This window comes from Neolamprologus brichardi, chromosome 8 (genome assembly GCF_056152115.1).
Source record: "Neolamprologus brichardi isolate AB-2024 chromosome 8, ASM5615211v1, whole genome shotgun sequence".
Taxonomy (NCBI): domain Eukaryota; kingdom Metazoa; phylum Chordata; class Actinopteri; order Cichliformes; family Cichlidae; genus Neolamprologus; species Neolamprologus brichardi.
Genome location: NC_142111.1, coordinates 2,096,600 through 2,122,510, shown reverse-complemented (window position 1 = coordinate 2,122,510; position 25,911 = coordinate 2,096,600). Strand labels below are relative to the sequence as shown.

The 25,911-nt window shown below is 40.6% G+C and overlaps 1 protein-coding gene across 1 annotated transcript in view; it reads left to right on the top strand.

Annotated features, from left to right (window-relative positions):
* Positions 1–25,911, top strand: part of dnah9 (dynein, axonemal, heavy chain 9) — a 206,207-nt gene that overhangs the window by 54,986 nt on the left and 125,310 nt on the right. Inside the window, exons 32-39 of the mRNA XM_087845253.1 lie at positions 117–277; positions 6,917–7,073; positions 8,015–8,119; positions 13,216–13,373; positions 15,344–15,482; positions 19,848–20,135; positions 25,316–25,526; positions 25,622–25,749. Coding sequence (XP_087701379.1) covers positions 117–277; positions 6,917–7,073; positions 8,015–8,119; positions 13,216–13,373; positions 15,344–15,482; positions 19,848–20,135; positions 25,316–25,526; positions 25,622–25,749 — 1,347 coding nt within the window. The remainder of the gene's footprint in view (positions 1–116; positions 278–6,916; positions 7,074–8,014; positions 8,120–13,215; positions 13,374–15,343; positions 15,483–19,847; positions 20,136–25,315; positions 25,527–25,621; positions 25,750–25,911) is intronic.

Sequence of the window (25,911 nt, the reverse complement as noted above, 5' to 3'; positions counted from 1 at the left end):
GTGATGCTGTTACCAGTGAGTAATGAACTAAGGATTTTCCAGCATGGTATGTCATGATCATAATTAGAAGGTGACAAAGATTATATTATTTTGGATCATATCTCACTGTTTTTTAGGTGGAGAATTCTCAGGCCTTTGTGTGGCTGTCACAGCTGAGACACCGTTGGGATGAAAAGGAGAAGCACTGTCTTACTAACATCTGTGATGCCCAGTTTCTCTACTCCTACGAATACCTGGGAAACACACCGCGATTAGTCATCACTCCTCTAACAGATAGGTAAGGAGGGCTTGGACAATTTTTTGTCTCTTTTTTTCCCAGACAAAGAGGCAATGAAAAAAAGTGTCTCTGAATTTGATATACAAAACATATGGGATGGGTGATATCACACCCGTGTATCCTGCCTGAAGACTCCTGTATTCAAGCCTTTACGACAGATGACCTCTAATGATGTATTTGTGGTCCTGCATATAGACATATACACACCATCACAGTCATCCCTCTCTTTCAGGGAGCCAGTTCACTCAGTATAACACATACAGTATGGGACATATATATTCTCTGCAGAACAGCCACTGAACTGGAGTCGGAGCACCAGCAGCCTAGTCCTTGGTAGACCCAAGAGAAGGGACACAATGATCCACCAAAGAGGCTGTCATGTCTAAATGACAGAACTCAGATTATTTTGCCACAATACTCAACGACCAGGGTTTTAATAGTTTTGCAATTTTCATTAGTTTTTATTTTTACTTAGTTTTGACTTCAAATTTTCAATTTTATATCAGTTTTAATTAGTTTTTACCAATTGTTTGCTAGTTTAGTTTAGTTTTTATTTTTTTGAAAATCCTTAGTTTCAGTTTAGTTTTGATTAGTTTCAGTTATAGTTTTAGTTGTGTTTGCAATAATTAAGTGTAACAAAATCCCAGTTTCATCATATCAGTCATTCTGCTCATCCTTGGGTATGTTGCTATTCCAGCTACCATACTGCACCCTGGACAGGTCGCCTGTCTGTCGCAGGGCTAACACGCAGAGACAGACAACTCACATTCCCACCTATGGGTTCTTTAAATAAATAAATAAAGGCAGATGAACAACCATTGATACCAGGCAACTATAAAACGTATATCTTGGCCCCAATGAGACTATTAACTCTTGCAGCACCGGGTGTTTGTAATTTTGGTTCAAGTGAATTGATAAACTTTTTGAAGGCAGTTGACTCACACAGTTGTGTAGATATCCCCGTCCTGTTGTCTCGGGATGCATCACGCTGCCTTGCCTGGTGTTAGCTTCTGTTTTAGGTAAGCTAGGTTAGCCTTCTTGTGTGAGCTTTTCAAGTGCACTTTAAGGTTTGTGGGATTTTTTTCCCTTTAGAAATGTCCCTCATAATTTGTCTGTTTCCACTACAAGACACTTGCTTTATCCAAAACACAGTCATATTCAAAGTAATCCCAAATTGGACTCTGGCGCTTTCTTCCGACTTTTCCTGACATGATTGTGCGCGTGGACGGAGCAGCAACACAGACGACTCGACTAACGTACTGCCACCTGCTGGCATAATGAGACAGCAAGAAAAGAATCTGTAAACTAAACTTCATTTTCACCCTTGACTACTGTATGACACGCACACATCAATGAAACTAAACACATTTTTACTATAAATTCAGTAAATTTTAGTTCGTTTTGTGAACACTCATTCCAGTTTTAGTTAGTTTTCCTTTTTTTGTTTTTATTTTTATTTCCGTTAACGAAAATGTTTTTTCACTTCTAGTTTTCGTTATTTCGTTAGTTTTCGTTAACGATAATAACCTTGGTAACGACTTTGCTAGAAATGCCAGGATAACCAGTGGATATTCATAAAGTGCATAGATTTGAATGGGAACCTTAGCTTGTGGGTCCTTTATTCAAAAGGGCTAGGCTTGTTACTATGGCTCTTTAGGTTGTCAACGTTATCTATTTTTAAACACAAAGGTATGATTGATTGTACATTATTTGCTTTAAAACAAGAAGCATACTGCTGGGGTTTGATTACACATAGATACAGACAGTGTGTGGAAAAAAACTACAACTGAAACCACAGGATTTATACAAAGGTTGAAAAAGCTTTGTAAAAATCCTGAGTTAAAGCCCAGAAAAGTGTCCTTCTGTTGGAGACTGCCACTCAGAAGACCAGACAACATTTTTCTCTGTGAACTGTTCTTACAGGAGTGTTGATTTCTGCTGCTGCAGCCCTTCTGCTTTAAAGGTTGACATGTTGTGGATTGAAAGCTGCTTTTCTTGTTTTGTCTCGGTTGTTACAACTGGATACTCGAGTTACTGTTGTTCTGTCAGCTTGAAGCAGTCTGACCATTTATCTCTCATATCTGTTATCAACCTGGCATTTTGGCCAAGAGAGCGGACACTGGCTGGATGAGTCCTAGAAAGTAAAGGTCTTAAAATGAAGCCACTCTCTGAATTCTTATGTATGTAGAAGAATCCAAAGAGTAACTGGCCTGCTGTGTTGAGGAGAGGAAGTTTAGCAGTAAATAAAAAACAACCAAGAATACTTACTGTGTAGTACTCTACAGGTGCTGTTTTGCAGGAAACTTGAGTGCTTTTCAAAAATCCATTTGTACTAATAGTCGTCTTCCCTTGTCACTGAGAAGAAAATGCAGGTTTCTCATCTGATAATCACCGTCTGATGCTTTGGAAGAATCTTCATTTGAATCATTATGCACACCCACCACAAGTAAAATCTTTCAGATCAACTCTGCATGGCCACTGTGCCAGCTGCTGGTTTGTTCGTGCCCACATGTTTTTGCAGGGTTAGTTAAACTACAGAGAGTTGAATACCTGCCTCTCAGAGTCCTTTTGCGAACCGCAGCGTTCGACTGTATGGTTTTCCAAGCTGACCAGTATTCCCTTTGAAGCTTGAACAAAGCATAAACAATGGGCTTTGATGGCATCATCAGCGGCCGTGGAGCAAGGCTTCACCATATGGTGCATGCCCTCGCTGTGACTCACACAGTTTGCCACTGGCTTTCATTGAAACAATGGACCATAGACCAGGGGGCGAGGTGTCAAATCCTTTAATCCACGACTTGAGAAAATGGCTGAAAGAGTGTTTGCTGCATGAATTGTTACACAATTCTTCACATCAGAGTCAACAAGAGAAAAACACAACCTGACATCCACCGGCACCACAGTAGCATAGAGTAAAATCCACGTTTTTATCTTAACACTACATGCAGATTTCTGTGTATACTAACATATCTTAAATGGTTAGTTTATCTAAAGTATGAAACCCTTATCAATATCAAATATTTATCAAAGTTCAGCAAGTTTATATTATATGACATTTATTTTGCAATTCAGAAGAACTTTGTTAGAGATGGAACAAAGCTGTGAGATACGATGCAAGAGGAGGACAAGGCAATCCAAAAAAACCTATAAATATGATTTAGACTAAATCAGCAGCACTGTTGTAGTGCAGTACAAGCTATGAAAACCAGTCCTTGGACACACAAGAAACCAATGCACCCTGAGAACTGGAGCAAGACTGAAAAGATGTCTAAACAGTATTTAGATTTAAAAGTGAGGGAGGAGGCCCCGGGGCAGACCCAGGACACGCTGGAGAGATTATATCTCTCGGCTGGCCTGGGAATGCCTTGGTGTTCCCCCGGACAAGCTGGAGGAGGCTGGAGAGAGGCAGGTCTGGGCTTTTCTGCCTGGACTGCTGCCTCTGCGACCCGGTCCTGGATAAGCGGAAGAAAATGGATGGATGGATGGTGAAAGATGGAAATATATTTTTCTGTAATTATGGCAAAAAAGTAAAATACTACAGAATCATTTATTTATACTGGCTTTCGTCAGGCTTGACTTAGCACCACATGAACCTCTACCTGCTGAAGGGTTCTGGTCAGAGTAACCCTCAACTTCGCAGAATAATAAAAATGTAAACAAACAAAATGTCACAATGAGACGGGTGGTCCATGAGGTAAACTGTATGGACGAGGGATCACTCCATCCATTTGTCTGTAAGACCTCTGCGAACTCTTCAGGCAGCCAGACTGCATGTAGCTTCTCCTAGCATGTAGGAACAATAATTAGAGGGCACACTGGATGTTGCATTAATTCACTTCACCATCTTGTGGTTAAAACTGGTACTACAGAAAAGTACAGCCTGGCCCTATTTCAGCTTAAGTTGATATATCTTTAACATGGCATATTTGGGGCATAAGGTCATACCAGATATTTTTTCATATACTGTTGATAGCCTTAGTTAATTTTGAAAGTTTTTAAGCAATTTTTCAATGCTGCGATTTACAAGTCCATTTAAAAGACACTATTAATTTATTAACTACCCTCTCATGACAAATCAGAATGCTTTCTGTGACAAGGCTCTACAGCATCGGTTTACATGAAAGCAGGCAAACAGAATTTCTTAATTTCTGACATTGCTGCGTTTACCAAAGCCTTTGTCACTTAAGATTTTAAACATTAATATTGTCTAGAAGAAATATGAATTCTTAAGCAGTATGTGAATTCGTTCACATGACCTCTGCGTGATTATGCACCACACGGTGGCTATTTTCAGTCTGTTGTGCTCACTTTCTGCAGCAGGATAATTAGGCTAAAGGAAGTGACTCTAATCTATAACAGCGTGTATGTTATCGGCGTAATGTTTGCACTCACTCAATACTCCAAAGCTGCACCATTATGCAAAATGTCAACCCCCCACCCCACACACACACACACACACAGGAGTGGAGGGAGAATGAGTCAGACAGGTAGGCTGATATATAGCTGTTCTTCTTAAAGACACTGTAATAAAATAAGTCACCTTATCGCAACCCTGTTTAGTTTCACTCTTTCCTATCTTGCTTTAGTTATTCAGTGCAGACCATCCTTATCCAGCCTCCTTGATGACTTAGTGTGAGATTTCTGGCCGTATTTTAGCGAAGAGTCATGAAGCCGATTGGCTCTGATACACTGTATACAGATGGCATCATTTGTCTTCTCTGACTTCTATCTCTCGTTACGCTTCCCGATATTTTCCCCCTTCCATACATCATCTATTAACCAGCAGCTTATTAAAACAACTGCTGTGTTGCTATTTAAGGCAAACCAGCGTGTTCACTGCTGATTGTCACTTCACATTCGCAGTGCTTCTGCTTTTTATTGACACTAGCTGGGCAGACTGTTTGCTAGTCCTGACAGGTTGTGGAGCAGAAGCAATCAATGGTGTCACTAATCAGCCTGTGTCATAATCAAAGCACAGGAACAGATTATATTATCATCTAATAAAATTATGTACAGTGACAGCTGAGACAACACCACGACATTGTCAGTGCTGGTTATAGGACAACGCGGGGTTGTTTTTTGTCATGTTAATAGCTGCGTGCAGTTCTTGTAATGCGGTGGCGGAAACCCAAGCTTTTTTCTCCTATTGTGCATTTATTATAAGAGAGTGTATTGTTGCAGTGACCGGGGAAGAAAGTCCTCTGCGTTCAGCTCTTTCGCTGCGTGCTGGTTGTGTGAAGGGACAGGAGCATTGTTCTTAAGTGAATTGGTGTAATGTCACGCTGATCACTGATGCTACTTTGTATTTTGATTGGACACGGAGGACTTCAGTGTCTCATTAAGCCACCTGTAAATCATGCACTCAGTCCAAATTTTGGTTTTCATGCTTTGAAGACAATGTCTTTATTCAAATCCTTGTTATGGTCCTCAGACACACAGGCAGCAACGTGCAGGTTCACACACAGAATAGTATGTTTTTGTTTTCTTATATCAGTATTTACAGCACAAGCAGTGCTGGTAGCACCTATACAGTCGCCCTAATGCCGGGCTCAAACTGTGTGATTTTGTCAGTCGCGCGATTCAGCTCCTGCTCAAACTGTACGATTGACTCGCAGGGGTTAGAAGTTCGTAGGTCACGATGCAGGGTCTCACACTATACGACCCGATGCTCTGATGCGACCTGAGTGCTCACACTGTGCGTCCATAAAATGAAGGTTATAACAGAAATTCTCCCTCTCTGTCTTTCACTCACACAGACACACCACCACCATCAACTTTGCTAAATTGCTAATGAAGAACATGATCAGGCAGCTGTGATTGAGCAGCAATGTCCATCCAACTATTTTCACGGTTGTTGTGGTCGTGATAATTTTGTGAGGCCACATCGAAAAGGCTCGGATGAGCTTTCCAAAGTTCTACAAGTGCCTCCATCGCTTGTGTCCAGATCACACGCTGCACAGCCGTGCTGCGCCGTCTTTTTTGCTGACATTTGTGTTTGCACACGCGCAGTGTGAGAAACTGCGGTGACACCCTCACGACGGTCGCGAGGACTTCAAACAGGTTTGAAATCCTCGCGACCAAGCGATTGATGATCGGGAGCTGGTCGTGAGCTGGTAATCGCTTCTCGTTACCCCACGTATACTACACGATGCACGACGCACGATGAAAGGCCAAAATTGGGCCGATCGCCAAAACGGTCGCACGACTCAAAAATCGGCTCAAAATGGGCCAAAAATCGCACAGTGTGAGCCCGGCATAAAGCAAACAGTGGCAAACACATTTGTTCAGGTTACTGTTTACTGAAAAGCATGTTCATGCACACTGACATACCCATGCTAAAAAGGCTCCTGCTTGTGTTTTCACAGCAAAACTGAGTTTTGGCCAGAATTAGCAACTGTGAAGTTTCAGTTCCTCCGCATTCATTATTTTGACACATAAAAATATAGCTCTGTAGTTAGCAGCAAGAGTGTTCTGGGTTTAAACTTGCACAGAAGCAAGAGCCTTCTGCAGAGAGGTTTTACTCCAGAAACTGTGATTTCATGTTTAAGTTTCCCATCTTTGTGCTCAACCAGAGAACCGACTTATATGGATGTGCGTGGACTGTAGTAATGCAACTAGAAATATCTCCACTATGTTTAGATGCTACATCACACTGACTCAGTCCCTCCACCTGACAATGAGTGGAGCTCCAGCTGGGCCCGCAGGCACGGGGAAGACTGAGACTACCAAAGACTTGGGACGGGCCCTGGGAATCATGGTGTACGTGTTTAACTGCTCCGAGCAGATGGACTACAAGGTGAGCGAGCGTGCATGAGCACAAGCTTCTGTGTTTGAGCCCACGCACAGAGCCAATGTGCGTTCGCAGCATGTGTGTTTCTTTTCATCTTTGCCTTTGTCAGCGATATGGTATGCATTTGTCATTAAAGTTGTCAACCTACCTTTATGCCCTTCTCTTTTCATCTTTCTTCTTTTCATCTTCTGTTTGCTTTCCCCTTGAAAGAATAGCTGATTAAGTAAACCCCCATTGTTATTGCTTTACCAAACCTTGTCAAAAACCCTTCTCTGTATTCAGCCTCCGCCTGCCTTTATTATGCTTTTATATTTCACTCATATTTTCTGCATATTGAGGGGTCAACGGACACATAAACGCAATCTTACAATCCAGCTTGCTCCTGCTTCCACTAGACAGGGGAATCATTATATTATAGAGGTGTCCGGCACACCTATAAACTCCAAAGCTCTTGTGTACAGATAGATGTGCTAATACACATGTGCGCTTGAACATTTCGCAGAGCCCTGCATTGTTAGTCATATTAAGTTACGCACATACACAAGTTAAACCAATCCTCCGGTCAGCTCCGGTCCACGTCAAGGAGGCTTCGTTCCTTCTGCTTGTAATTGGAGTCAACCGCCTGCTTCATCTTGGTCTCGGGGGGGCTGTTCACCTGCTCTCAAGCCAGTGTTAGGGGCAGCTGTAATGTGTGCCGGCAATATTTTAGCCTTCTTTTTGTTGCCATCAGCCCCTTTTTTTACTAGTGTGAGGCTTTGTTTGTGTTATTATTCACAACCTTGCATGTCTCTGTAGTCGCTATGACAAAACAGTTTTTTCATATATCTTCTGTGTAATTGCTGATACATATGTGTATCCCTTTCCACGTCTTACCAGTCAGACTGGATCTGAATCTGACTGGCTTCCTGCCCCAATGTGTCTGAATATTTGTCCGTTTGTGTCCACAGTCCTGTGGGAACATCTACAAAGGCCTGGCTCAGACAGGAGCTTGGGGCTGCTTTGACGAGTTTAACAGGATATCTGTGGAGGTTCTTTCTGTGGTGGCTGTACAGGTACGATTCCCTCCCCCTCAGGTATTTGCAGGTGGAGTTGATTGAGAGCGCCGTGGGTGCATTTTATTTGTGGTCCAACTCAATCGAGCTCTAGTGAAAAGCCCTTGAAAACACTGCTGTTCGAGGAAACGGCCTCTTCATAACCAATTGCAAGTCTAATTTTTTCAGCTACAACACTAATCTACCGAGGCTGCCACCTTTGCACCTCAGAGCTTCTTTATAATTGGAGCCTTCTGTGATCTGATTTGAGAGTTGAAGAGGGAAAACTGCCTCCCCAGCTTAACTTTGCAACATTAGTAGCAATCTTTGCAACTCAGATGGACTGACATGAAACACTCAGAGAACAGATAGCAAAATATTCTTTATTTGCCAACAAAATGTAGAAAAATCATCTTACAGTTTTTCCTGATACAACTGACCTTCAACCTGGCCTTTTGTCATCCATAAATTAAAAACAGAACAAAGCAAAAAAAACACCATAATATTTTTTAACCTTCTAACATAATCTTCAGTTTTCCTATAATTCAGTTATAAATCACATACCCACCCAAATGCAGGCTCTCGGGTAGGCAGAAGTTTCAAAAAACTAACCTTTATTTCAGCAAAAGCAAAGTCCAAGCAGTGATGAGCAGTGGAAGTTAATGGAAACTAAAGTACAAAACAACAAAGAGCACGAGCTGAGATAACAGACACCGTGACGAGGACTAAAGTGAACACCCGGGACTACCTCTACACAAGATGGGTAATGAGACTCAGCTGATAGTGATCAAAGACAAGTCAGGAGGGAAAATAATACTAAATGCAAGACACTAGAGATAAATAACTCCCAAAATCAACAGGAAGCGAGGAGTGGGAAGCACATGAATGAACTTAATATGAGGGAACTGACAGAAGAGGATAGAAAACAAAACAAACTGGAACTAAAAACTCAAGACTCAAGGAAATACATACAAGCATACCAGAAGCAAATATAAACACTAAGTATGCTGAGAATAAAAATGAAAATAACTACATAACGACATAAATTCAGGTACATAAACTCAGAAACACTGTGTCAAAGACCAAGGATGATTGACACGCCGTTCCTCATTAAAATCTGTGTATTTTTATGCTTGACGTTGCATCGTCTCGAAAGTTTCTGTATTCATTTTATGGTACATGCACAAGGTGGTTCCAACCTGAGCCAGAACAGCTAAAACCAGTGCAAAATTTACTGTAGCCCCTCCAGAGACCACAACAACAACAACAACAGATGGACAGAAACGTAAGCGCAAATGAATGTTCCTCTTAATAATATAGTGCCATAGGGCAAACATGCTAGTTGTGTCACTGTTGTGTTTACAGTACAATTGGGGAATTGGACAAATATGTTGTGATTGGTTGGTGAACAACGACCCATTACAGCGCAATTTAAAGTGTTCACTAATAGGCACTGGTAGGTCGTTATATGACGTTAATCTTTATGTTTACTGTATGTTTACATGTCTGATTAATTGGTTTGAAAAACAAACAGTACCTCATAAATGTATGTGGGGAACCTGACAGCTGTGCACGTATTGTACCCATAATTTTGGGCAGTATATTACAACCTCAGTGATCCACCAGGCCTAAAAATGGGGGAACTGCTATTTACACAGCCTGAAAAACTATAAGGCAGGATGGAAAAATGGACTATAAACAACTAGGGGAATTTAAATTAGTAGTACTGTTTTACCTGTTTTGCTGATGCCCATCCACTTGTGTCCACTAATAAAGGTAAGCTAAATCATTGGTATATCAAAAAGGTCTACTTTGATTTGGTACTTTCCCAGAATTGGAAAACATATAAAGTCCTCGCAGCTTCTCGCTTTGTTTTTCCAGAGCTGCACATGCAGAGCTCCTCTGTTCTCTCTGTGCCACTGCACAATCACTAATTAGTGTAAATAAAGTGGGTTGCGCTACATGACTCGAGTGCATGAATCGAGTGCACCATTAAATCGTATTGAATCACCCCACCCCCACAGTTGCAGCATCCACTGGGTATAACAACATTTTCTTGAAAGAAGCCCTTGGGTAAAGTCACATAGTGGCCAAACCTGGTTTTCAGTTGGTCTCACTGATCTCAAGTGGCCTAAAATTGATTAGTGAATTAACGTTTGTGCTTCACAGTAGGGTTAATTATTTCCCCAGAAGAAGCTGGGATAGTGCTCTTTTTTACTACATGGAGCTCTGTGAATGACCTGAACTGATCATTCTTTATAGTTATGCTCCTTTTCTCTCTTCACTTCATGCAAAATGACACATGTGGAGAAAAAACAAGACTACACCGAGCATCGTATACTCTGTGTGACCTACAGTAGCTAACCCTCTGAGAACAGCACTCTTTTGAGAAATCAGCCATACTCTGCGTGTTTCAGCTGATGCTAGCTTTTCAGCTATCCTCGATCAAAGAGATCCTCTCCCTGTGGTTTCACAAGTCCCTGTGCTATACTCCAATCCTGCCTACCGTTGGTCCTGACTCTATCTTCATGCATGTACACTACTGTCAAAGTAAAATGTACACAGTTGATAAGGATGCTGATTGCGATCATGATGATAATGGAGATAGAGCTCCTCAAAGGATCATTATTCACCCCTAGACTTAGCAGTCACTCCTCTGCCCTTCTCCCTGTAGCAGAAATGAAAGTCAAGCAGTCTTCCTTCGTAAGCCATAGAAGTCTACAGTACTTAGAGAATTTTAAAGTGCCAGAAGAATGAATTGGTGTTGCGTGGTGTAATGAATAATAAATCACGGTGGCTCCTACGTGGAGAAGTAGACCCAGAGAATGGAGGAGCGTCAAACTCCTGCTGCGAGAGCTGGCAGCCCACTCCAGTGCTCAGCCTTCCTGAGAGGAGCCAACACAGAGCCATCTCCCACCATACCACATGCACCTAATCCATCTTCTTACAGATGGATTAGGTGCATGTGGCTGAGGCCTGGGCCTGGACCAGTTCTACATTAAGTAAAGCTGAAACCAGCCAAAGGCCTGCAGTTGTTATAACATGGAGATGGCTTGGTGGGCTCTACCTCAGTTACATCAAACACTGAATGTGTTTTATTTTGTTTTATTGAAGCCACCAGCTCCAGAGAGGAACAAAGAATGGAGCTGGACCTCTCTGGATCATACCTCTTTTCTTGAGCTTCTTTTAAATGTGATTTTTGTGTTTTCCTTCCCTTCCTATCCCTGTAGGATCGCAGCGGTGAGCTGCTGCCATTTCATATAAAACACAAGCTCCTCTGATGTTGTCCTAAAAACTTTTATTTCTTCTTTTTTTTTGTCTGATGCAGCTTCCCTGTTTGTTTTTGCATCCCCCCCTCCTGCCTCTCCCCGTTGCGTTAGTATGACTGAGTGATCTGTAGCCGAGTACTCATCCATGAAGAGATGTTCCTCCTCTTTCCAGCTGTCGACTCGCTGTTCTACCGCTCGCATGTTAAATTCATAAAGCTTCTTACAGGCTGGGATTCAGAGTTTTAGGCCGAGACACACACATGCACGCACGTATACACACTCACAGAAAGTTCATTTCTGATATCTCATTCCCTCATAATGTAGACAAGCAGGGCTTTGGTAGTTCATCCATCCAGTGAACCCTGGCTGATAACATGCTCATACTATTGATGAAATTGCGTCCCTTTGCAAAAAAAGTTGCATGCTGCATAACAATTTGACAGGCTGTTGCAAATCGACTCTGCTGTGTGCTTGGTGATATTAATAATATGTTAATGAGAGTTGCACTTGATGCCGGGATATCAACTGTGTTTCAGATAGTTTCGGCTTGGCGTGGTTTGGTAGGGAGCCGGTGGCAATCATAGCTATTACCCGCACGTAGATTGGTTGGGATTTTTATTACAAAGGTGTGTCAGTGAGGCCGCCATATTGGATGAGCGAGCCTGTATATTTCTCAAGGCAGACGTGCTGAATTTTCATCCAGCTTACCAGCTGTTAGGTTTGTTACAAATGCTATAACTGTATTCATATTCATCAAAAGTTGATTTTCAGTGTTCCAAAATAGAATGTTTAACTATTTAAACATGATCCAACCCCATTGGTTTACTAGGGAAACCATAGGGTCAAATCTGACCCCATGGTTTCCCTAGTAAACCAATGGGGTTGGATCTGACCCCATGGTTTCTCCAGGGTTAAAATGACTGTAAAGACGTGTCCACACCGCAAGAGATTTATAGCGACACGGTAACCAGAAACCAAAGAGAGTGAATATTTGGGGAGTTCCAGATGTGTGACTGAAGAAACTACCAATGAAAGTGAGAAATACTGTTGACTGAAAAATCTTGGCACCATGGACCCAAGTCCTGCAGGGACAGCACTGTTGGGAGAGTAGTTGGCCAAAGGTTTTTTGACAACTATTCGATGGATTTCTATAAAATTCTGTACAAACATTTTTGGTGCCTAGAGGATGGATTATGGAAACTTTGGTCACCCTCGAAATTTCATTAGTGCCTTGAACATGTAGGAACCTGACATACTGAATTGGAATAACTGTGCAAAGATTGCATATTAGCACTTCTGATTCAACACATTAGTTGATGTATGTAATGACTTGATTATATATCCGTGTTACGCTTTGGCATGTATGTAGTTGGTGCATTGTCATGTAAATCCTCCGTAGACAAGTCCAATGTCTGTTGGCCACAATAGACAGACACAGACACTCTGTCAGTTTACCAAAGACACTGATGCAAAACGTATACAGTAACCAATGCTGTACTAAGTAAAAGTGAGTATTAGCAGTTTAACATTCTCATTGTATTTTTTCATTATTATTCATTAATTAGCTTAAAAATAATTTTAACATGCCGTTTTTTAAACTGTGACCAAAAAGCTGAGCAACACCATGTAATTTGTCACTATGTATCACATGATTTTGACTTAAATGATGATTAAAAACACATTTTTGTATTTGTTTTTTTAATTGTGGTAGACAGAGTGTGCCCTTTTTACTGCTTGGGAACATACACTATATACCCCTTTAATCCTCAAAAATGGGGCTAAAAAATGTTTGTGTGTTGGCATCCAGTTCCAACAGTTAATTCCATTTTGTATTATCTTTGAAATTAGGTCAAAAGCATCCAAGATGCCATCCGCGATAAGAAGCAGAGATTTAACTTCATGGGAGAGGAAGTGAATCTTTGTCCCTCTGTTGGCATCTTCATCACAATGAATCCAGGCTACGCTGGCAGGACCGAGCTTCCTGAGAATCTCAAAGCTCTGTTCAGGTAGGCCAAAAGATCTTCATAATGTGCACGCTTATTTGGATCCTTCAGCTTGATCCTTTCATTTATTTCAGCTGGGTTAATCCATCTGTGAATATTTAATCCTGGGGTTACTCATGCATCAAGAGTACAAGTCATACCAAAATTCTGGAAAGAGTCCAGACCCCGAGCCACTAAAGTGGTTCAGACTCCCTAAGTCTAATTACTGAAATTACCAAAATTAATACGTAGGGACTGTTTCTTCAGCATAATGTAGGCCTAATGAAAAGTGCCAACTGTGTTTTCTGTGGATTATCAGGAGAACATGTTTGTATGGATGTAACCGGTGTGATTCTGCGTTGTGTCTGATAAAAAAGGTAAAAGAAAGAAAGTAAATAATTTGCCCACTCCAGCTCCTACGACCAAATACAAACAGTGGGGAAGAGGGTTAGCTCAACCCACCACAACTTCCAAGCTAGCAAGGAGTATATATTCATGCTAGCATTTATGGCGCCTAAAACACATTTATGATACACACATACTACACACTTATAACATCTAACAAAAACAGGCTTAATAATGACAATAATTGAACTAAAATCGCAATCAGAAACATCCAGGTGGCTAAATATGCATTATATGTGTGTTTTAAAGTGTTGGGAAGAAATGACACCCACCTCTCCCACAGGGGAATTGTAGAAAAGGGGAGAGGCAAAAGGGGTACACTGTATTTATAGGGTTGCACCAAAGAAGAAGAAGAAAAGAATGAGGAGGGGCTCTAACTGATAATGAACATAACTACAGGCTTGGAGGTCCTAAAAGTCAGGTATAAAAGGAACAGTTTGGGGGTTTAGAACACATTTTGTGTAATTATAACAATGTGATTTATGACCCTGTTACATTGACAAATGCGACTTTTGTACATTCAGGTGATGATTGTGTGCCATTAAGCGGGTTTAATTTAAAATATCACATAACTAATCCTTCTTTTAGGCTGACTAAATATTAAATAACTGTGGGAACTCTAATTCGTTTCACAGTTGTTTAAATAACATAAAGGTAAAAAACAACAAATCAATATCTCAGGTTAATGTTGGAGTTGACATTCACTGATAAGCTGTGTTTGCATACGTGTTACTGGAGAAGAGCTGTGCCACTTTTCTTAAATAATTGTAATGGATTCAGACCTGTATGTTGGCATTGTTCTATTTTTTGCAGTGTATGAACAATATCCCCATAGTGCAGTGAAAAAATGTTTGTCCCGTTCCAAGTAAACACAGAGTACAGTTTTTGAATGATGATTTCATTTGTTAAGAGAAAACAGTATACAACCTGTAAGCGCCTCCCTTAAACTAACTGGCTTTGCCACCCTTAGCAGCAAAAACTGCAATTAGGCATTTGTGATAACTGGCAATGAGTCTGTGAAGACAATACTTAACAGAATTGTTTTAATTCAGGGTTTCGAGTGTGTGAACGGGACTCAAACCTTCCATAAAGTTCAGCTTTTCAGTCAATCAATCAATCAATCAATCAATCAATCAATCACGGCTTTTTTCTCATTAGTCCACAGGGCTGTATGTATGTAGCCCAGGTAGTAGACCAGGACACCTATTTATCGGAAGGTTGGCGGTTTGATCCCTGTCTGCTCAAGTTTGCATGCTAAATATTCTCGGGGAAGATACTAACACCGAGTTGCTGTGTGATGCATCCATCGTAGTATGAATGTGTGTGAATGGTAGATAGAAGCACTTACATAGAGCACAGAAAAAAGTGCTCGTATGGATGGGTGAATAAAGTGAGTTGTGCAAGGTGAGTGCTCAAATAGAGTAGAAAGAGCTACATAAGAACCATCCATGATGTGCTGTAGTGTAGGTGACAAAGGGTTTCTCCATATGGCAGCCATATGAAATTAACAGCAGTGTTTTTTCTCTTTTTTTCCATATGGGTATGAACAAACAACTTAAAGTCACTGCCTTCTTTACATTTGTACACAGACCTTGTGCCATGGTGGTGCCGGACTTTGAGCTCATCTGTGAAATCATGCTGGTGGCTGAAGGCTTCCTTAATGCCCGGGTCCTTGCTAGGAAGTTTATCACCCTCTATACGCTGTGCAAAGAGCTGCTGTCTAAACAGGTATTGCTTGCTTCATTCGATGTAAGGCAGCCGATGTGGTTAGTAAAACCCAGATCCATTTCCATTTATAAACTGAGCAGCTGACACAAAGTTCTTTTTATAATTGCGGCTTCTGATAAAGGAATGACTCAGAGGCTCCACACAAGAGCTAACCTTTTGACCAACCATTCGAGTGAAGTATCACATGCATATAAATAAGAAGCTGCAGGGGGATTGGATGTTATTTCATCAACATTTTTCTTTAACCCTTTAAAACTGATCGGAGCGGGCACGCTCCGTTTTGCATAACTATTTTTAAATCCCGGTAACACTGCAACCATGTAAGCTAGCGCAAAAAATTTTTTTGCATATGAAACCGGAGGACTCGTGCTTACATCTTATGCCATCAGGTCACCGTTTCCTTCCACATATAGCTTTGCAAAAATTGCATAAAAAGCGCTTGCAGCAACACAAACATAATATTCCAGAAACACGCTTTGCCGATCTGATCAGCTGTTCGTAACACTTCCTACGTTGGAATAGACGTCAGCGCGAACTTTCACATGTCCCCCATGACCTGCCTGAAACCGGAAGTGATGTCATTTTCGTGGAATTGTAGTTTTTTACCATCAGGGCCTTATGAGCCTATACTGGTCTTTGACTTTATGACTTTCTGTGTTGTTTCTGGGATGCTTAGGACTCATATTGCACTGCTGGAAATAGTTTATTTTGATGCATATGCTGCTTTTTTGCAAATTTGCATTATAATATTTATTTTCGTTTTTCCTGCAGTATATAAAAATTGGTGTATTTCAAAAATGAAACTATGAAGACACTCAAAATAAATTTCCTGTGGTGGGAAACTATTTTGTGCAAGTTTTTTGTATTTACAGTTTTGAGGGATAAGCCTCTTAAATTTCTCTAACTAGAAATATATGTTAAAAAAACAAAAACGATTTTCAATTATTTTGTAGTTTATTGCACTTTTTTGCAATTTATGTAATTACTATGCACTTAATGCAGACATATTATTAAAATCTGGGTTATAATGGTTGTATTGACATAAAGCAACTTGAAATGCTCCCAAAAATGGCTCCACAGCATGTAAAAATATAATATAAGCTCTGGCCGACTTGGTTCTATGGTAGGTCTTAAAGGGTTAATCTATTTTACCCTGCTCCTGTTTTACATGTTATGCCATCATTTTCGTTATTTAAAAAAAGCAATAAAACCACTCACAGTGCTGACTAATAGCTACACAGGAGCTCCTTAGCTTAGGTAAGTGATTTTATGAGCCCTCAACTCTGGATGAATTTCCCATGACCACAGGCCTGTTTAAGTGTCATAGCACACTAATTTCTTTTTACGGCTGTTTTATGAATCTCTAGTTCTTCAGAAATGTTTTAAAATTACCTTTTTAGGTTTTCTTTGCCTGGGTTTTCTAACATTAGCAACTTAGGCAATGAAATGAAAAGATAATGAACAGACTGCTTCTCTAAGCTAAATTCATATAAGGGCTGAAACTGCAAATCAATGAAAAGTGCAGAATCAGAAAACAACTTTCTAAAGCTTAAGAAGTGCCTCATAATTGTGGCTTTAATATTACAGAAGTTCTGCTCCATGGGCTTGTGACTGGCCATGAAAGTGGTTTTAAATGATTGTATTTTCATTTACTGCTTTCTCCATTTCCTCTTGACTCCTTTGTTTCTCTGTCCTTTGTGTTCACTCTTAGATATTCGTCATGTTTCTGTTTGTTTCTTTTTTTTCCTTTTTGTGTTTTTTTCCTTCCTATTTTTTTTCCTTTCCACTTCTTGGGGACTGTGGCTCAGGAGATAAATCAGGTCATTTAGTTGGGCAGGTTGGTGATTGAATCCCTGACTGCTCCAGTCTGCATGTCAAAGTATCCTTGGACGAGCTCCTGCTGCGCTCATTGGAGTGTGAATATTTTCATATTGCATTCACTTCACACGTATTCCTTCATTCATTTGTTTACCAGAGTGATGGTGGAAAGACGTGTCACTCATATCTCATTTTTGCGTCAGCGCTTTTTGCCAGATCCATCCATGCTGTACACGGCAGCATCATTAATTCCCAAAGCATCCAGATACCAACCACTTTTCTTGAGTTGACACTAGGGTGGGCAGTTGTTTTTGTTTTCATATCGTCCTACTGTATTATCATCAGGATCTATGATAGACACATTTAAAATATAGGCAATATCACAGCACAGTTACTATTTTTTACTTGTATTCTACTTTATTTTATCAGTGTATTTAATCAGAGTAACTTGGGACACGGGGCTTTGTACAAAACATTTGATCACCTTCAATTTACTGTTGAATCACGAATAGCTGTTAGATTTCTGGGTACCAACAGCCCAGCTGATATGATCAGACTAAACACTTCAAGTGCTGATCAACAGAATATGAAGCAGCAGCAGATCTGATAGCTACATGACAAAAAATCTATGGCTTTATCTTTTCCTTCATTGTGAAAACAAGGAGGGTTAACAGTTAATCACAGCACATATTGATGTGAACCTGGTGGTTTCTTTCTATATTTAAGTGTGTTTTTCTGTGTGTTTTTCTGTGTGTGTGTGTGTGTGTGCGCGCGTTTATTAATATCTTTGTGGGGAAAAATTGGAAATTTACTATACTTGTGGGAACCAAAATCCCGGTCCCCACAAGTTTGAAAGCATTTTTGAGGCTCAAAATGTGGTTTTAGTGTCAAGGTTACATTTAGGTTATGGTTAGCTTTAAGCTAAGGGTTAGAGTTAGGCATTCATTTTTGATGGTTAGTGTCACTACCCGATCCGTACCGGAAACCCGATCGGTACCCCGCATGCGCGAAAGGTGTCTACTTCCGGTCGAAGCGTTTTACGATAGTTACGGGTCAGAGTATCTGTTAAGAATAACAAGTATCTCTTAACATGTTTCCAATAATGAAGCATTTCAATATAATGTAGACAAAAACGAAAAATAAAAAGATAGTTACGGATCGGGACTCCCCGATCCTTACTGCGCATGTGCAAAGTCGGACCGTACAAATCGGGTCTACCCGATCCGTACCGCGCATGTGCAGAGGTTTTCTTCTTCTTCTGTTTGTTTAATGGCAGTTTACTCCCCAGTATAAGAGGATACTGCCACCTGCTGACCAAGCGAATGAACCCTATTCTAAACTGAATTAGCGTCATTACAAACGTGTGTTAAATTTGATTTAGTGATAGTCGAGTGTGTTTATGCTTGTCTGTGTGGAGAAGATTGATTGGAATAGTGATGATGATGTCCGCTCACACTGTCAATTGTCAGTAAACACTTAATCTGGCTGATGAATCTACACGTGAGATATTACAAAGTCTGTATTATTAACTCTGTAATTAGGCGCCATTCTTCTTATTTTACGGCGCTTTTGTTCAATCGGGGAACGCTCTCTGTTGAGGAGAAAAGCGTGAATTTGTTTGTATACGGATTATCCATTGTTTAAATGTCCCGGGCAGTCGAAAAGGAGGCAGAGCTGTTGAGAAATGCTAGGAGCTAACCGGGCGCTAACCGTATCATTCAAATATACTGAATGTCGCAATGTTGGCAAAGAGAGGAAGTGACGTAAGATTTGCGCATGCGGGGTACCGATCGGGTTTCCGGTACGGATCGGGTAGTGACAGTTAGGCTTAGGATAAGCAGCTAGGAAAGCATTATGTCAATTAGATCAGCGGTCTCCAACCTTTTTTGCGCCACGGACCGGTTTATGCCCGACAATATTTTCACGGACCGGCCTTTAAGGTGTTGCGGATAAATACAACAAAATAAAACTAGTACCGGTACCGAAAAAAAGAAGATTTATTCATAACACACGTGAAAAGACCCAGGAAAACTGAGTTAACGATAAAAACGATAACAAAATAACGCTGAAAACCGATAAAACCCTGAAAACTATACATTTCACACCTGAGCCTCAACTCTCGCGGCCCGGTACCAAACGACTCACGGACCGGTACCGGTCCGAGGCCCGGGGGTTGGGGACCGCTGAATTAGATGTCCTCACAAAGATATGAAAACGAGTGTGTGTGTATGTGTGTGTTGCCTTACTCTCCCGTGTTATTTGGAGAGCCTCTGGATGGAAGTCAAAAACTGTGTGATATGATACTTCTGCCATTATGCAAATGCCTTTAGATACAGTCATCCCACACAGGTGGCAGCTTTAGATATGTTCTAAATTGAACCTGAGGTAGTATATGTTTTTACACAAAGTCAGAAATGATCAAGTTGCATATTTAGTCTTGTTATTTCTCTAAGATTGAATTGCTTAATTATCCTCCATAAAAACATTTTTTAAAAGGTGATGAGCTAAAAAGGTTCTAATAAGAGCGGTGTGTGTATATTTCTGTAGGACCACTATGACTGGGGTCTCCGAGCCATCAAGTCAGTCCTGGTGGTGGCCGGCTCTCTGAAGCGAGGAGACCCCGGCAGAGCTGAGGACCAGGTGCTAATGCGAGCTCTCAGAGACTTCAACATTCCGAAGATCGTGACCGATGACATGCCTGTTTTCATGGGACTAATAGGAGACTTGTTCCCTGCCTTGGACGTCCCCAGGAAGAGAGACCTGGACTTTGAGAACGGCGTGAGGGAGTCCATCCTGGACTTGAAGTTGCAAGCCGAGGACAATTTTGTACTAAAGGTGTGGTTACTCCCTGACAGTCTTCAGGGTTATCTGCTGCAGTTTATCCAATTGTATTTTCATTACAGCTGAATAAATGAAGGACCCGTATGAGTGTAAGTCAGTTGCAAAGCTCAGGATGAAAGCAAACATAATCACAAGTTGTCTGAGAAGCATGAGCCAGGTCCCCAGATGGGGGGGTTTCATCTTTAACAATTTAGATAGATATTACAGTTGTAGCACTTTCATTTAGATTGATCTTAGTTCTTTCCAAAAGCTGTTTACCTCATGTCATAATGTTCCACTGGGAAATACACATTAGTGTCAAACAAGACACCAGCATCTGGATGAATTGGGCAAATATTGCTGAAAACCAAGGAGAGTTCAGGTGCCCAAGCTGATGACCTAATTCTAGTCATTATATTACATACAGATACACACATACAGATTCTCAATAGAAGGCATTGTATGTCAGAGACAGATGTACGCAGGACCAGGGGAAATAAGTGCAATCTGCCTCAGGTCAAACAGACACGGAACCACATAATAACACTCCATCAATGGAGGCTCGCGCTGCACCATGCCACTTAACCCTGACATTGTGAGAGCCAGCCACAGAAATAAACAAAGAGGAGGAGAAACAGAGCAAGAGAGGGAGAGAATTGCAGAGCGGTCAATAACAACCGTCCACACCCAGAGCCTGAACTTTTACTGTTTGTGTAGCAAACCTTTTGATTTCAGACCGTTAAGGGGGGAGGGCAAGAGCATACCTTTAGTGTTAGCCTGTGCTAGCATTAGTCCTCTGCACATCAAAGCGGTAATCAGCCAGGGTCTTTGAGAGTGCAAAGCTGTCTGTGCTCTGGCTGAATGGATGTGGAGAAGGAGCCCCAAGAAGCCGGGTCGATGGCATTGATTGGGTGTATGTTAGAGCGGAAATGGGGAGGAAATATCTTTCTCTCTTTTTTTTTTTGTCTCTGTCACTCTTTTTTAAATCACTCTGTGGTGTCCACGCATACTGAATGTGTTAACCCAGAAATGAAGAAGTCTGAACCCACAAAGGAATTTTGGAGCCAGTTAATTTGCCGTTTCTGTGGTGAAAGAAAAGCAAACTGTTTCGATATTTTATTTCTAGTTTGTCATTTAGGTTAATTGACAACATTTTCAACAGCACATTGTATTTAAAAGCAGTGTATTGCTGAAACATTAAGCTAAAAAGCATTGTGTGTTTAGGGTCTTGTGATCCTAAAAGAGTACTCCTGCAAACTTAATTAGAAAAACAATTTAAAAAAATAGAATTTTTAAGTCTCCTCTCTCTTTATTAGGGGTGCAACGATACACAAAATTCACGGTTCGGTTCGGTTCGATACTTTGGTGTCACGGTTCGATATTTTTTCGATACAAAAAAAATGTTCATGCCTTTTTAACTTTTCATTTATTAAAATTATAAATATATATTTTAATTTAAAAGTACAGTTTTTAAATTTAATGTTGCTGAAACAACAAAATAATAAAAAATAAATCTATCTGATCGAGAAATCACTCATCTTTGGAAAAGAGAGTTTATTACAGAGAAATGGCTCTTTCCAAAATAAAAGCTATACTATGCGCTTCTTCTGGGCTATATTCTCAGCAGCATATTAAACATATCAGGTCCCCATAAGGAGAATCATGTGCTAACGGCTGTCTAAATTACTCGAGTAAAGTTTGTAGCATGCGTGCTTGTTGTTTTTGTCTGCTTCCACTTGTCTTTGCACGAGGATGATGTCGGAGTAAATGTGCAGTCATATTCGTTGTGTTCCCACTAGTGCTGTCAGCGTTAATCTAAAATGACGTTAACGCCACAACACGGCAAATCTCCGTTAACGAGCTACCGTGGATCGCCCCGTGCTGGGGCTGGACGGCTAACACGTTAACGAGCTAACTGCGCTAACACACTAGTTCCCACCAATGTAATTGAGCATTGCGTGGCACATCCAACATACTGTTTTACTTTAGTCCATGACGCGCTTACCTTCAGGGTCATACGTCACATGAAAACCAAAATAGTTCCAAACGCCAGATCTGAATGAGGGTGGGGGAGGTTCAATTTGCCATGTTGCAAGGAGCTTAGCTTCTGTCATGCTAGCTTGCCCTGCGCTCAGTGAATCTGCGTTCGACTACTCCGCCTAGGCTGCACTGTCGAGCGCAGATCCACTGAGCATTCAACACAGACAGCATCGTCAGAAGGAAAGTTGATAAAATAAATTAAAAATGTTGTATTGTTCGATACATATGCGTACCGAACCGAAAGCACTGTATCGAACGGTTCAATATCGATACGAGTATCGTTGCACCCCTACTCTTTATGTACACAGAAGAATACACACAGATCATCCACAACACTGATACTTTAGTTCAGTTCAATTGTATTTATATAGAGCCAAATCACAGCAATACACATTAGTGTTAAACAATCAAAATACACATTTAGCAAAATATGTAATTATCAGTGCAGATTCTTTAGCACTTCTATTGTCTGACAGATGACGTTGATCATCTCATTGTGAGCTGCAGGGACAGAAACCTTGGATCCTAAAATTCACTTAGGTGTTACTTGTATTCATACATCTACAGGGCAACCCAGTGGCCTCAGACTCAGAACAGTTTGGGTGACATGAGGGGGAAATGCATTTTTATCCCAGTGTGTCAAACAGCGGTGCTTTTGTTATAAGAGGTGAGTATTGCAGATATATGTACAAGGTGCCCATTGGCACTGGTGCCTCAATGCATCAGTGCACAGCAATATTGAGAACCGGGCTAATGGTCCTGTTTTAAAGAGTCTCGATAAGGAGGCAGGAAGGGTGGCGGTGTAATAAACAAGTTTCTCAGCCAGGCTACAGTTCATATCCCAATTTGAGAGTTTTGTGTTCTGCTTTCTTGTTTCATTTTAAAGTTACTCCCTCATTTTTACTCACTTTGTACTTTTTCCTTTGTGACTTTGCTTTAGGTACCAATAACTTCATGGCCTGGGATAAAATAGTGATACACATTAGCAGTGCGCTCACCCTGGATTTTAAAGAGTACGAGAGGACTGTGCTTCATGATAGTTATAAAAAGTACTAAAATGGTACAGAAAACTTTCTATACTGCATATATTATGATGGATTAAATCTATAAAGTATCAAAGCATTGGAGGAAGCACTATACAGCTTTAATGTTATGGTTAACCAGTGTAGATACATTACTGTGGGGAAAAAAGTATCCTTTTAATGCCATGAACAGATTTGAATAGGTTTTTTATACAAAAGGTAAGAGAAAAAGCTAAAACAAATAAATATGTTATAAAAGTGGGGAAAGTGAGGGGTTACAGTAAATTAGGTTTATTTGTGGCTTGAAAGTTATGTTTTTTGTTGGCTAGTAGAGGTGGGAATCACCATACATCCCACGATACGATATTATCACAATACTTAACGCACGATACGATATTATTGCAATTTTTAAAAATATTTTGCGATATTCAGATTCTGTACATAAAGGTAAACTTTATCAATATTCATTTTCTCTAATATCAAAGTCTCACACTCAGTCTTTCTCTCATTTCAGTTTTATTGTTGACAAACTGAACGGTTTGTATTACAGTCTAGTCCAACTTAACTGAATCAACCATCTGGTACAATTATAGCTATTCTGAACTATGCAGTTTATGAAAACTATGCAGCCCCTTCAGCAACTGAAGAATTTGAAAGTAAATTAAAACAAAATATAATTTTACATTAAATAAAAAAGTTTTAAACTTAATTAAAATAAAACATGTCTTAAATTAAAATAAGTAAACTGTCATGTTTATTGCTGCCATAAAAAAAGTTAAACACATTTGGACAGTGAAGGAATGTCAGGATTCTTGCTCAGAAAAAGGATCAACATGCTCTGAAGTCAGAGCACAAAAACCTTTTTTGTAACAAAATATCGATTTCTGCTGTCCCTGTATCGATACATTATTAGCAAACAAAATATCACCATACTACACAGCATCGATTTTTTCCCCCACCCCTATTGGCTAGGTGCAGTTGAATTGAATGTTTGGCTGGGGGGCAAGTCAGACTGGTGAGAGAGCTGGAAGTAAGGTTTGTGTGGTGCTGTCGGGCTGGTAGCTTGACTAAGACACAGGGAGACAAATAATGTCTTTCACTAATGTGCGCCCTGTAAACAAGACAAGTAAACTACAACCTGACATTTAGTGTTTTGTGTCCAGTCTTTAGTAACAATCTTCAATCATTCAAAAAGAGCTAAATTATAGTAACTTGATTAAGTGCATGGTATTTAATGACGCCCTGTCAGAAACATACAGAGAAACACGGGGCCAACAACAAGACCTGAAAAGAGCGAGGAAAATAGAAAGACCCTAAAAAGATGGTTGGGCAGAGACAACCTGATATTGACCTAATATTTACATTCAAAGCAGCATCACTTCTCCTTATGCACTGCTGCTTTAGACAATCTTGGAGAGCCTCCCACTGTTCTTTTGTAGATTTAGTCTGCTTCAGTTTCTTCTGTATTTTCAAAGTAAACCCAGACTGACTCCATAGTGCTGAGATCAGGGCTCTTTGGGCCCAAACCATCTGTTAGGGAAATCTTTGCTCTTGTTGCAGCAGAAAATAGTTCTGGATTTCACAAAACTAGCAAACTGAGCACCATAAAACAAGAGGCGAGGTGGAGCATATGAAACAAAGGAGATCCAAATAACATCAAAACTTGGACCTAATGCCCTTCTCTATCAGTTCTGTTTAATTGTCTGCTTATTTGTGTGCCTGCATTTATTAATGCTATATTAAAATGTATTTTTAATTCATTCAATTGTTTGGTTTTCAGAGGAGGACACATGATTATGCTGTGTAAAATAGATTGGGTGGCATTTTGATTATGCAGACATAGTAGTATGTGCAGAGATCTGTCCTCCCTGAAAACAACTGCTGTCATTTATCGTGGTCTGTGAACAGTGTACTAAGCTGCTGCGCTGCACTGCAATGCATCACACTCCTGTCATTCTGCATATATATTATAGCAGAATAACAAGGAGGTGTTGCAGTAGACTGAGCACCACAGGGTACACAGAAAGCTACAAATTTGCATATTTTGTAAGGGAATTTAGTCCTCGTGTTATGTTTTCTTTGTGTCTATAAACAAAAAAGAATTTCTCATGTTAAACTGTGTCTGTCTATTAGGTGGTGCAGCTGGATGAACTGCTGGCAGTGCGTCACTCTGTGTTTGTGATAGGGAATGCAGGCACTGGGAAGAGCCAGGTGATGAGATCACTCCACAGGACCTATCAGAACATGAAGCGTCGGCCCGTGTGGGCAGACCTCAACCCTAAGGCTGTGACCAATGACGAGCTCTTTGGCATCATCAACCCAGCAACCCGAGAGTGGAAAGATGGTGATTACAGAGTCCTTCACAGATACAATGTGATCAGTGCAAAGTGTTTAGTGACTTGTCTCAAACATCCAAAATGTCTCATGTCCTTCCTGCAGGTCTGTTCTCTAATATAATGCGCGAATTGGCCAACATTAGTCACGGCGGACCAAAGTGGATTGTTTTGGATGGAGACATTGACCCAATGTGGATTGAGTCACTCAATACAGTCATGGATGACAACAAGGTGCTATTGAATTAAACACATGCGAGTGTGTGCTTGTATTGATTTAAAGAAAATGTCAGTTTGACACAGAATAAAAGACTGTTGTTCACTAAACAAGCATTCAGACATGAAAAGGGAACGTGGTTGACTCATCACTGATATGAAAGGATAGTAAACTGTTTG